General features: G+C 36.2%; 1 protein-coding gene across 6 annotated transcripts in view; it reads left to right on the top strand.

Moving 5' to 3' along the window:
• Positions 1–13,539, top strand: part of PIP4K2A (phosphatidylinositol-5-phosphate 4-kinase type 2 alpha) — a 134,242-nt gene that overhangs the window by 101,943 nt on the left and 18,760 nt on the right. For all 6 annotated transcript variants that reach the window (XM_069006653.1, XM_069006651.1, XM_069006652.1 and 3 more), the window contains 2 exons: positions 8,647–8,793; positions 11,421–11,459. In XM_069006653.1, the coding sequence (XP_068862754.1) occupies positions 8,647–8,793; positions 11,421–11,459 (186 nt within the window). The remainder of the gene's footprint in view (positions 1–8,646; positions 8,794–11,420; positions 11,460–13,539) is intronic.

Below are 13,539 nucleotides of genomic sequence, written 5' to 3' on the forward strand. Positions count from 1 at the left end.
ATAAATATGAGTGAAATTTATGCCATTTATGACAGATGATCTTTCAGGTTTTGTTTTTTCCCCTCTGCAAATTCATTCCAGGTTTCTTTCCCAGGCTGAAACTGTGTAAGTTTCATTTAAACCATAATATTTACTCACCTGTTTCCTTATTAAGGCTAATAGGACCAGGCTGATAGAATCATTCTAGACCTTGAAAGCACCTTTGTCCTTGCTTAGGGACCAAACAAGCCTTATCAAATATTTTCCGAGACAGCTTGAACTGCTTAACAATAAACACCAGAGGAGACATCTATCTTGAAACTGAGGATGCTGGAGAGGGGACCATCACAAGGCGGAAGTGTGACTGGATGTGTCCTTCATTCACCAAAACAGTTTTCATCCTGGTATTTGCAAAAAAAGCTGTTGTTTTCCTTGCACCCTTTTGAACTACAGAGCTACCAATGAAGCATCTGGGTGTTTGTGTGATTGGCAGAGAAATGTAGCACAGCAGCTTTTCCCATGAACCTCCAAAATCTAATTCCAAGTACTAGTTATTTTTTTGTCAAGTCACCAGAGGGTTATATAAAGACATGTAGACTGCCACTGGCAAGTAGAAATAAAGGTTATTTTATCAGGAACTGGAGATCATGGAGAGGTACAGTTCACAAGCCCATCCAGTTCTTTTAGTCCTTCCCCTCTCCATCTGTCTGAAGGTGTAATAACCTGTCAGCTCTTTGGAGCTCAGAGGAACCGAGGTTGTAGTTATACAGTCTGTGTATGTAGGAGTTTAGAAAAGGAGTGGGAATAGTTCATGGCCTGTAGACACTTGTAAGTTTAAAAATCCCAAATCTAGATTGGTATTTTTAAATCATCAAAGACAATCTGATCAAAGATAATTTCCAAGCCTAGGGCTACATGGTAGAAATGTGTAAATAACTGGGAGTGAACTGGGCTTGAAGAAGTGTCAGGAGAAGTTATAGAAATAGCATATATGTATACATAGTGATTGCAACTTAAAGTTGTTGAATTGTAAATAATAATCTTGACAATTGTAAATTATACTTGCTATCCAAAATGATGAGTTGCATTAGTTCATTTCCCTGTTTATGATGCCTTTTTTTAGTGGCAGTCAGGCCCACAACCTCAGACAGATGATGAACACTTCAGTCTAAACACTGACTCTTTCTGTGACCTCATCAGATGAGTCTGACGCTTTTAGTATTGAGTAGAAACACTAAAGATAATTATTTTCTTTCCCAAAGTTAAAAGGGGAAAAAGCTAAACAAACCACTAAGCAAACAGAAGGAATAATGCCTTTCTCCATGTTTAAAGCAGCAAAGCGTCCTGTGGTTTATGACTAGACTATAAAGTCCATCATGTATGGATCAGCCTTCTATCTACATTTCTAAGACAAAATGGCCTAGAGCTAGGTTTTGAAGTGTTATGGTAAACCCAAATACATATGTGACATGCTAGGTTCTTAAGTGAATCTCCATGCTAGTCAGGTTCTAACTACAGTAGTATTTTTTGATACATAGTTTGAAATACTCCTTTTATTCACATTTTAATGATAATTTGCAATCAGTTTGGACTGCTTGTATTATTGGTATATTGTCCAATAATATATAACTCTTCTCATCACTCTTAGGTGTTGCTCAGCTGAATGTCATTTACTTATCAAAGGCAGTAGAACCATTGATATGCTCAAATGGGTCAGACTTTCAAGTATTAGGAAAACTATTACTGTATGGGCTCACAGATTTAGTCGGGCCATTTAAAATTGTGTGAATTAATCAAACATGTTTATATTAAATAGTACTTGAGAGCAAAATCAAATATTCATTGGAAATACCTCCAAATCTAGTGCGATTTTGTTTTAAACCTAGGATCCTGACCCCAAGAGCATGGACTAGAAAAATGGAGTTAAACCTACTGCTCCCCTTGACATTGTTAAGGGAGAGTTCAGCGAAGTCATCTGTGATAAGTGTATTGTCAGGATTTCACCCTGTTTAAGGAATGGGTAATAGCCTGCTTCCTCCTAAAGGAAAACTTTCTATTTCATCATATATTCAAGTTATGTTTATCTGTTTCTTTTGCATATATTTTCAGGTGCAAAAAATTTATTAATTTATATAAAATACGTATTGTATATGTTACTATATTCGTAGGTATTTTCTAAAGTACAAATATTATTTTCAAAGGCAGAAATCAGTAACAGTTGAATAAAATTCTGAAGGCAGATTTTATAGTATCTGAAATGTCAGAATCAAGACATCCTGCCCTTTCCAGTGACATTAACTTGTTTTAAATCTTAAATTGGTGTAAATTCATCTAAAAGAGGAGTACTGTGCTCTTTGAGAACAGATGATGGACAGGATAGAAATTTTTAAAAATAAATGAAAGCAATTTTAGTGTCTTGGATAAACCAACACATTTTAAACCCTTTCTTTCTTTCTTTTTCATTAAAATTACTTCAAAAGGGATGACTTATTCCTCAGTGCTGACACCCAAGTAACTTTAGTAAAGAAGAGAAATGCCTTCTCAAAGCAGATGAACAAGAGGGAATTGTTAGCGTACAAACCTTCAGCATAAAGCTCCTCATGAGTGCAGGTAGCCTTTAGGTTTTCTATAGGCAGCTGTTCCTGTTGGTGGCACAGTTCTCTTCCCTGCGCAGGTAATTGTATGCAGAACTGACACCTATTGCACTGCCTGTTTCCCTGGCAACAGCAGAAATAGTGAATAGTGGTAAAGGAGAGGGACTGCCCATTTACTAGAGGCAGCAAACAGTGGAGTGATGGGGAAGTGAATGGGAGGAAAGAATAGAATGAGCAAAAAAGGGGAAATGGCAGCATACAAAACAAAACAAAAGCAGAAAAATATGACCTTAGCTTCTGGAGGGGAAAAAAATATGAAAGAAACAGGAAAGCAAACGCAAGGGGGGAAAATGTAGGCAATCAGGTGAAAATAGAGGAAATTGTACCAAGAACAGAGTTCAGGGCTGCACAGGAAGCAAGGAACAGCAGAAGATTGTTGTGTGGAACATAGGAGAAAAACTAAAATCATAAATAGATAAATATTGAAACAGAAAAACATTATAGTAGACTAAAAACAGTTTTGTCAAAGAATTGGTGACAACGTAGGCTGGAGAATATCCCAGAAAAGAAAGGGACTAGGTGCCTAGGAATTTGCACTGGCATGGGCTGGTCAAGCTGGTAGGTTGCTGAAGCAGAGCTACATTTAAGTTTGTATCATCTTTCCTCCACATCAGTGCTTGCACAGGTTATCAGTGGCTTCCTCCCAATCCCCATCCCTGCTTTTGCTTCATGAATTGCATCCATATGCATCACAAAAAAGGGAAAAGGTTAAAAGGCAAAGCAAGGCAGTATAATGTAAGGTTATTTAAACACAAACATGAATGAAGAAGGATATATGCCATGTAATGGAGACCCTGATTCTGTATGTCCTGAAAAAGTAAGAGATGAAGATTTTTTGGGAAGTTTGCAAAGAAATGCAGTTGAAAAAAGCCTTTCAGCAGTTCTTGTAAGAATTAAGAGGCAGCATAAAACACATCCTCTGCCCTGTGCTAAGATAACTGACTTGTAAAGCATCTTTGATCTGAAAAAACAGGAGAAGCAGGAAAAGTAGAGATGAGAATGTATGTGTTCTCATCCAAGCAGTCTACATTTCACTTGCATCCATGAGGCCCACTCTTCCCATAGAAGACATGACCCTGAAAATGAGAAACTCATTAGAGTGGTTGTCAGATGGAATTGCAGAGGGGTGATATGCAAAGAGACCACACAGACTGGAACTGTAACCAAAAAACACATTTAAAGTCTTCCCTGAAAGGTGCAACATTTCATAGGTAAATAACTACGCAAAATGGCAGAATGGACTTGGCTGCACTGGCTCTGTTGAGGCCTGGGTTTCACCAGCAGATGTTTTCTATGTATTTATTGGGTTTTGTATATATAAGCTATTGCTGCTGTGCACAACACTTTTCAGAAGAGGTTAGTCCACACAGTGACTCAATTGCATCAATAACAAGTATAATGATCCTGGTAACAGATCTGCACCCTGGATAGTCACCTGTGGTGGTAACATTGAGATTACACTGCACTTTGAAGTAAAAATAACTGGCCATGTCTGAAACAATGTGAAGTGTAAGGCTGTGAATCACAGGGCTTGTATATAAAAACCTGTCTATTTATTGAATATTTCTTCAAATGAAATTACTTTCTTACATGGCTTATTTGAAGAAAACAGCTTTATATGCCTTGAAAATCTGTAACTTTCTGGTGTGTGATGTATTTTGGCTAATTAATCCTTGCAGTGTATCACATAAGTACTCAATGCACAATACTCAGTTATTAGGGTACAGGAAAATGGCAATAAGCGGAATATTTATAACTCTTAACAAATTCTCAATCCTTTTAGAGGGGAGTGATTCCACATATCAATGTTTGTGCACAAAATATATTGGTGAAGGGTATTTCTGATTGCAGACAAGAGGATACAAAAGAAAAAGTTGAGTACAAAAATGACTATCAGTGTCTAGTCCTGCACAATGTCCAAAATGGTTTTAAATCTTTATGTAACTTGCTATTCAGTTTCTTTAATGGAAGTATCTAGGTGCATATATAGCATGTAAAAGCATTTGATAATTCAAGCACAATTGCCTTAATCATGATACAGAAAATTGTGAAAATAATATATAAAGGGGTAACAGAGAATGAGCATGTTGTGTATTTCTGAATTAATTTTGCAAAATAGGGCTAACTGTGAGAAATAGGAATGTTGACTTTTCACACGGAACAAAGATAGATATAATTCAGATTTAATCTTCACTGATGTCAAATCATTCCACAGATGATCTCCAAGTGGAGGAGGAGAAATGGTAGAAGCAGAAATTTTACTGTTTTTCCAAAAAGAGCCAAAAGTAGTATAACTTCTTTGCCAATAAATGGTATGCATTATGTTATCTTTTTATGTATCTGATACCTTACTAGCACTGCCATACAGAAAGAAGAAGCTAATGAGATAGGAAAAGTTTCATTCTTCCTAAGGAATCTTGAAACTGTATTTATACAAAAATTAATGAGAAAATAGGATCATAAAGAATTTCTTCCTAATTTTCAACTTGAAGCATGGGGTTCAAGAGAGCTCAGAAATTTCCTTATTTGAAACCTGTGCTGCACAGCTGATAAAACATGTCAATATGCTGATGTTACTTTAACTATGTTAATGATAATGTTGTCCTCGTGCTGTGCACAAACATGAAAATTGTCTGAATTAATAAAAAAATTATGGGGTGTTTATTACAACACTCATTTAAAAAACGATGAATTTTGTTACTGCATATAAAGACTTGTAAATGTATTAGCTGAGTATCACAGTTTTATTTAGCAAGTCTGCTTAGTACAATTGTTTTAATGTTCTTTTCAGAAAAAATTAAAGGAGTGAAGGTCTTTTTCTTTCACTGAAATTTAGCGGTCCTGTTAAGCATGTACTGGCTTATTTTCTAGGCTCACTTTTTTTCCAGCTGTGAGTGGGAAACTTCAGGAAATCATTCCTAAAAAGCACCTTGAGGTGACTAAATTGCCACTTCCTTTATATCAAGATGGACAAATTGAAAATCTGCCAACCACAGTCACCAGTGCAAGTCCTGCTGGACTCCCACCCAAACAGATGACACGTTTTGCCTCCTCTGTGATGCAGATATGGGGGATTGATAGTTTCAAAGGTAGGAAGTTCTAGACCAACCTTGTAGATGCTGAAAGCAAGTGGCATTCCTCCCTCTTTCCTTTGTCCTCCCACCAGGATAAGAAATACTGTCATAGGAAACACTGAAATAATTTTAGAGGCTTTTCTTTAAATTGCAGTGGCACAAGTGTCCCCAGTCAGCAGCAAATAGGAAACAACTGTGCAGTACCTGGCCTGCTTTGAGAGGGTCTCTTAGAAGTCTGCAAGAACACGGCCGTGTCCCTTTTTATCAAGAGGAGTGGTACTAGCAGAGCTTTTTATGTCTTGTGTTGCATTCTGGTAACACTGCCCTTTCAGAAGGCTTTGTTTGCACACTATGAAAATGAAACAACAGTGCTAGCAAATGGCAAACCCTAACTTAAAAATAGGACTGAGGCAACTCTCATTAGTGGCCTTTTTGTCCTCGTTGCATAATACAGAACAGTCTGGGAGGGGGTTATGTACTGCTAACCAAATAATTTATTTTCTGATATTACAGTGGGTATGTTGCTCGTGTTCTGTTAATGGCAGTGCCGTTTTACAGATGGGTACACTCAGGACCAGAAAGGTTAAAATCTGAGTGTTAGCAGCAGCTAGGGTTGAAGGGATGGTCTAAGTGTCAATACTGTGGCAGTCACAGCTGAGAGGAAGGGCAGGGGGTTACTAGTCTGGTACTCAAGATGCCTAGCTGGCATTCCTTCACATGGCACAAACTCTCTGTGTGATTTCAGATGAAGGTTCTGCATCTCAGATCCTCATATGGAAAATTGGAACAATAGTATTTATTTTAATTCAAATTCTGTAGTTAAAAGCCATAAGATTAGGAATGGCTGGGTCCGTTAAAGAGTTGAGTAGCTATGAATTCTATGACACTAAACTCTTGTTAGAAGCTAGATTCATTTTCATCATTCTTGTAGAAAATAATCATCTTCAAGTAGAAGTCAGTAAATATTTTTGTAGAAACAACCCTTCCTACTTTTTATAAAGCTTTGCAAAAGTATTTACATTTAGGATATATGCCAAGTACTTGATGTTTATAAAAAAAAAAATCAATGTATTTTTGCTAGTGTGGATTAGTGCTTTAATGATTGGTTTTATGATGTTGTTAACAGCCCTGTGACTGAAAATCCTCCAATTTGAGAACTCCAACTTAAAACTTCTGTTTCTTTTAAATACAGAAATCTTCTCAGGTGCAAACTGATCAGTCTTTGTCCACCGCTTACTGACATTGCTTTTGTGGCCTCTTACTGCCAAGCTTTTGTTTGCATTTTGGGGCATTACAGTCGTACTCCCTTCCTAAGATTCTGATTTGTATTCACTGAGTCTCTACAGCACCTTAAGATATTTTGCCTATTCAGAGGCAGTTTGAGCTTAAATGTACTTTGCTGTGAAGTGGCACAACTACATCATGACTTTGTTCCCTGCTTCAGGGCTTGAACCTCCAGTACAGCTCCAGGGCAGACAGAAAGGAGAGTTACAGCCCAAAATGTGCCAGCAAGATTCAACAGGGCTCATGTGTGTCAAAATTGGGTTCAATTCACAGTCAACAATTTCTGTATTTGTTGTTCATTTCCTTTGTTTCTTGGTGGACAGGATTGTCTCAGGACTCTTAAGTCTTTCTATTTTTATTTTGCCAATTAAAAAGTCTGTCTGTGATATGTGCAGATTCCCATTTAAAGTGAGTGAGAAAAATTCCTTAGAATTAGCAGAGGAACCCAAAATTGCAAAATCTCCAGGATTCCGAGAGCTTTGTTACATACAGTATTTGTTACCAAATACTACCTGCCTTTGTTAAACAATTCAAATGGCTTCTTCAGTTAACTTGTTCTAAATGCTTCTAAAATCTGTGTTTCCAGTAACTGAGTCACTTTGGCACAAAAGAAACAGCAGCTTCAGTATTCAATGAATATTTAAAAGCTGACTGTTGGTTAGATTTCATGTTTCCTATTTGGGCCTTGAATTTTTACATTTTCTCCAAGTTCCTCTATTTGAGACCTGGTACTAACAGAGAGGAAAGCTGGCGAGTCCTTTTCTGGTTTGCATCATTGTGGCTTAACTTTTCCTTGGTTCCACAAAATACATAAGTGAATGTGGTTGAGTAGGATTAATATAGTACGGGCATTTTTATTCTGGGAATTAAAATTCATCCTTCAATAGTTCTCATCATCAGTGTGTATCTGCTTTGTCTGCTTCCTCCAGTGGTCTTTCTAATAGAAAAATTACTTGTAAGCCAAGTGATTAGAAAAAAAAAGGCAGGTTGCAGGTGGCAAATTTTTTCAAGGTTAATAGCCCATTTGTAATGGAATATAGTGACCTTAAGGAAATATAAGGATTTGTAAATAAAAAAATACAGGGAATTTGCACTTCATTGCTCAGCTCTATTGACCCTGAAATGCAACCACCACATAGGAACTAGCAGAAAGCTGGTGATAATAAATAATACCCCATGCTGGTGACAACACCATAAATGTTCATCATAATAAACAAATACTGAGAATGGAGAAACATACAATTTAAATATGGTCTGGGATAACACAGTACAAATTACAGCAGTGTGATATTAAAAAAAATACTTGGGTTTTGACATAAGCACCAAATATTCTATCTGCTTAGGTTGCTTTTTGTGTTAACATGGAAGTTAAAAAGTCTGTCAAATGGAGTCTCCTCTTTCTGTGAGATTGTCTGTGGAAGTCAAGAGTTATAAGTTAAGCAGTTCAAGATTTTCATTTTTAAAAACTGGCCTAAAGGCAGAATAACTTCCTGATGAAGGGGTTTGTTTTTGCATAATTTTTTTAAAGGTTTGTCACCACACAAATACTCAGCAAATAAATGTGTTGTTTCTTGGTATTTTATGTCTAAAATCTAAATATAGATTTATATAATATATGTCAATCCTCATTTCTGTGTTTTCTTTTCATTCTGCAGTTTATTGTGGAGTGTCATGGGAATACACTTCTTCCCCAGTTTTTGGGCATGTACCGGCTTACTGTTGATGGAGTTGAAGTATATATGGTTGTTACAAGAAATGTGTTCAGCCATCGTTTATCTGTTTATAGAAAATATGATTTAAAGGTGAGAAATAACTGCTGATTAAATAACTGACAAAGTAGCTGAAAATCTTTATATAAATGTTAGATTATGCTGATGCTTGAATATTGCTCAGAATTTTAATTAAAATTGTGTTATGCAAGAGCCAGCAGAACTGATTTAATTCTACACCTAGGTTTATCAAAACTAAAGGATGGTTTTGTAGACATTATACAAGTTTATTTGTTTTGTGCGTTTTTATGCACAGCAGTTTAGCCCAGTAGGTTTGCTAAATGTTGCTAGTGGCTAAAGGTAAAACCTTCACACTAGTACAATGATAATTCTGCTTCTTACAGGTTTTTATCAACATTATGGAAAGCCACAGTTGATTCTGCAGAGGGCTTTTATGAAACGACTAAATAACATCATTTAAGCTAATAAATGCTACTAACAAAGTACATCACTATTGCAAAAGCTTAATAATTTATGTGATTTTTTAAAAATAATTCAAGTGAAAAGGAGAAGAGTCTTTAAAAAACCAAAACATCTGCTTTTATCATAAGATCTGTTTTAGTTTTGTTTCAGAAGCTTTATCTGCTCATTGTAATTTTGACAATAGTTAATATACAGTGCTTACAACAAATACCCAAAATGTAGTCTTAGTCTTTCTACCTAAGGGATTGTATTTTAATTTCCTTGGTAAAGTATCCCCTTAGAAACCTACTTCTTTCTAATACATTTAATTTATATGTGCTGAACAACTAAGTGCATCTGCAAGCTTGGTTTAAGATGTTAATTTATCATTCTATATTAAGAGATTTATAATGCTATGTAGTGCACCATTCTTTTCTACTGTCAAGTCTCCTTAGCAATTGCTTGGATAGTTGACTGAACCTGATTTATAAGAACTGATTTCCAGATTGTCAACAATTTACTTTCTGATATTTAGTATTATTGGCAGCAGTTGTTACCAGAGAAAGTTATTTCTTTTAATTTGAGAGAACTGTGATTTAGATCATCACAACGCCCAGATGCATTAAAAAGGGCATGAAAGCACAACAGAAAGAAACAGTAATTACATACAGTATGTTCTTAACATTGATGTTAACAGCTCTTGCTGTTATTTACCTCTGTGAATGCTTCTGTACTCTATTCAGTTTGTCCAGCTGGACAGCATTGCTTTAACTTCTCATGCAATTCTAATTTAACACCAATATCATATTCCTCAAGACAAACTCCTTCACTGAACAGATTTATAATGACACTGCATATATTATAAATTACTTTTTCTTGATATTCTTTGCTATGGCATCTGCAGTTGTAGATTCAGAGTTCTTTTTTGTACATGAATATTTTTGACACCAACTCAGAACTCACTTTGTAGCGCAAGTCTCTACCTCTGTAGATATGGGAAAAATAGACCACAGATCAGCATAGGATTTCAAAGATATTTTCTTGTCCATGGATGCATTTTGTTACGATGATTTCAATGTCATTTTGTTGCCAAGTGTCAAATTTGACATCCTCCTTAATTTTTACTATTGTGACTCCTTTTTTCTTCAGTTTGGTTTTCAGTTGATCTTTTTTCTGGCCTAATAGTCTGTTGGAGCACAGAAGACAATATAAAAAGTGTCTCCTGAGTAAACTAAAATGTTAGGCTTTTACCAGGTGTTATTATCAGTGGAGAATAATTCAGTGAAATCCCTGCTTGCTGGGCCAAACATAATAACCAAGAGATACTGTCCCATACATCTTTTCTCTTCATCCCTTCTGAGTTTTCTAAGTTTCTGTAAACAGAGTAAAACATGCTATAAAAGGATGTGGTTGGGTATCCTCACATTCTTTAAACTAGTAGGACTCCACTCCAGCACTTCTTTACACAATGCACACCTAAAAAACAGCAGAGCTAATTTAGCCATCTTTCAGTGTCCAGTTACCATATTTGTAGTTACTATTTCTTGCAGTGCTATTATGTGATAAACAAATGCTGGGTATTTAAAGGTGTGGTCCTGCTCCAAGAAATTTGTAAGGAAACATATACAGTCCTTTTTTGTCAGCTCCAGGTTATTCAGAAAGCATTATATTGCCTACTAGTTTTAATCTAAAAAAAAAAATTTTAAAAAATCCAAAATGTCTTTGGCAAGCACTGTAAGTCTTGTGAATCCACAGTTGGTCTCTTCTTTTTACTCCATGTTGCTGTGAGATGCATTGTTCTTGTTTGTACTTTATGATCTTTTAAATACTTTTTGTGTTTATATTGTGTGACATCCTTTTCAAATGCATATTACAAATGTCCAGTTATACAGAATAGGCTATTCCATATCCATGCACCTAAATTGGCACAAAAAGAGGAGAAGTCTGCCAAACTGAACTTCCAGCATGAGACATTCAAAATGAGGATGAGAGATGAGGAAAAGCTCCAGGAATTAGGAGGACAATAGATGTAGAGCATTTGAGGATTTAATCCATCTTTCTTCTCTCATGATGCATCTTCTTCACATGATTGCAGCAGTTCAGCAGTTCTGGACATTCTACCTACTGTATCACCTTTCTTTAAAACATTTCTCAAGTTCAAAAGGATACAGTTCATCCACTTTTTGACCTGTTATCATAACATTTTCAAATTAGTTTCTGACATATGCACATTTTTAGATCCATTTTTTCTGTTTCAGGGCTCTACTGTGGCTCGAGAAGCCAGTGACAAAGAAAAGGTATGGTGCATTTCTGTTTCTTTTTCAATTAATTAACCTGATAGCTAGACTCAGAACAAACATAACCAGTGCTGTTCTGTCCCTTTCCTTTTTTTCTGCCATATTCTTCCCTCTTGAGTTCTACCTTATCCCTCCTTTATCTTTCCTCTATTTCCTGCAGACCTTTGAATATTGGTTTGCAAAGGTGTTGAAATTTCAGAGGTAAGTGAGCCAATCCTCTACCTCCTCCTTTTCCTTTTCTCTTCTCTTAGTTTCTTCAGGGCCTGCCCTGTGCTAGGAAAACATCAGAACTTTGTTCCCTTCTCTCCTGCTTCATCTTCTTTCTCTTCCTCTTTTAATATTGAGATTTATGAATACTCTATGTCAGTTAATGGAATTATGTGATGGGACACCACTTCTAAACTGAATGCGAGGATGAACCACACCTTGTATTATGAAAACCTTTGGGTATGTAGACTTCGTACAAATGAGCAAATGACTGACAGATTTGGATGTACATGTAGCTATAATGAGAGACAGTCTCCCCCAAATTCTGGGCTGAAACTTTGCTCTAAAAGGAAATAGGTTGCTTTGTTTTTCTTCACCTCCAACTTCAGTTTATTTGGGAAATTTAATGTTCTCAAAATCAGTTTTTCTTTGTGGTTTTAGCAAAATAGCCAGATGGCATTTTAGGAGAGGTTTCTCTGGAGATTCTGCAGATAATTGGAGTGAAACATAGTCTCCATCATCTAAGACTTCTTAGAGCTCAAATTTGGGTAAGGTCTAACAATCCATGGCCCTTGTTTTCTTAATTTGTCCAAGCACATTCCTCCTGAATTAGCATGAGATCATTCAACAGTTCTTTTAAGAGACTTCATTTTATGTTGTCCCCAAATTCCATTCAGATAATTTGGTTTTTTCCTAAGCAGTAGTTGTACCATACCTGCCTCTCTGAGTCTTGTACAGATCACACAACTGCACTAAGTAGTAAGGGACATGCAGTAGCTGTCAGTTCTTGCTGCATGAAAAACTGTGCCAAGTTTTTCCACCTTTCCTAAGGCATGATGGAACACTTAAAATTCTTCTTCCAGCAGTAGGCAATACCACACCCCACATGCCATCTGCAGCTACAATTGTCAGCATTAGCTCTCTTTTGCTGTACTAGGCCCTCAAGATCATGTCTTGAATGGTCTCCATTCTTTCCTTGTCATCTGTTTTTGTTCTTGTTTAGTGGTGCAACTGTAGTGTTTTTAAAGGGGAGGGATTAACCCTTCAGTGTCTTGCAAACAATACCTAATGTCATTGAAAATCTCTGCTGTACTATTAAAATAATCTGACAGAAACAAGGAGGCTATTATTTGGATGGGACTGCTTCAGGTTGCAGCATTAATGCTTGGAATAGTAGCATAAAATTTAACAATATTATGTATAGTCAGCTATACAGGTGCTGATACTATACAGATGTTTACTGAAGTACTTTTGAGCAGTCTTAGGAATATGCCTCATAATAATAAATAGATTATTAATAGTACACATATACTGTAGTTAATACATTGAGTGAGAACCTCAAAGAAACAGTGCCTTAATTTTGCTCCTTTGTAAGTTCATGGCAAAATTACTGTTGAATTAGCTTATAGCTAAGTTGAAATGAAATTATGTAGTTTTATATAACTGCATAAAACAATTATTCTCTAAATTTTATGTGAAACCATAACTTCTGTAAGGCAGATAACAAAAATTCTTATCAACTTCACATCTAGAACCTTCCCTTTGATTTTGAGTACTTCTCTGAAAAATACACATAAAAACCTCATCCCCCTAATTCTTATTCTGCTATTTTAATAGTTTGATTTCTTGGGGATGGAACTGCGCAATGCTTATTGATGTTGGAAGCAGACAGTGTGAGGCTTTCAGAACAGCTTTCTGTCCCTCATCATTCCCCTCAAACCCCAGTGCAATGCAGCAGGGAAGTGACAAGCTTGCATTCAGAACAAAGATTTCTAAGAGAGGGAATTACTGGGTAGGCTTCTGTGTTCATAGAGGGAACAACATTTTACACACTGAGACTCTTAGGGATTCAAGCAAGGGAAAATTAGTATTT

This window comes from Aphelocoma coerulescens, chromosome 2, assembly GCF_041296385.1.
Source record: "Aphelocoma coerulescens isolate FSJ_1873_10779 chromosome 2, UR_Acoe_1.0, whole genome shotgun sequence".
Lineage (NCBI taxonomy): Eukaryota > Metazoa > Chordata > Aves > Passeriformes > Corvidae > Aphelocoma > Aphelocoma coerulescens.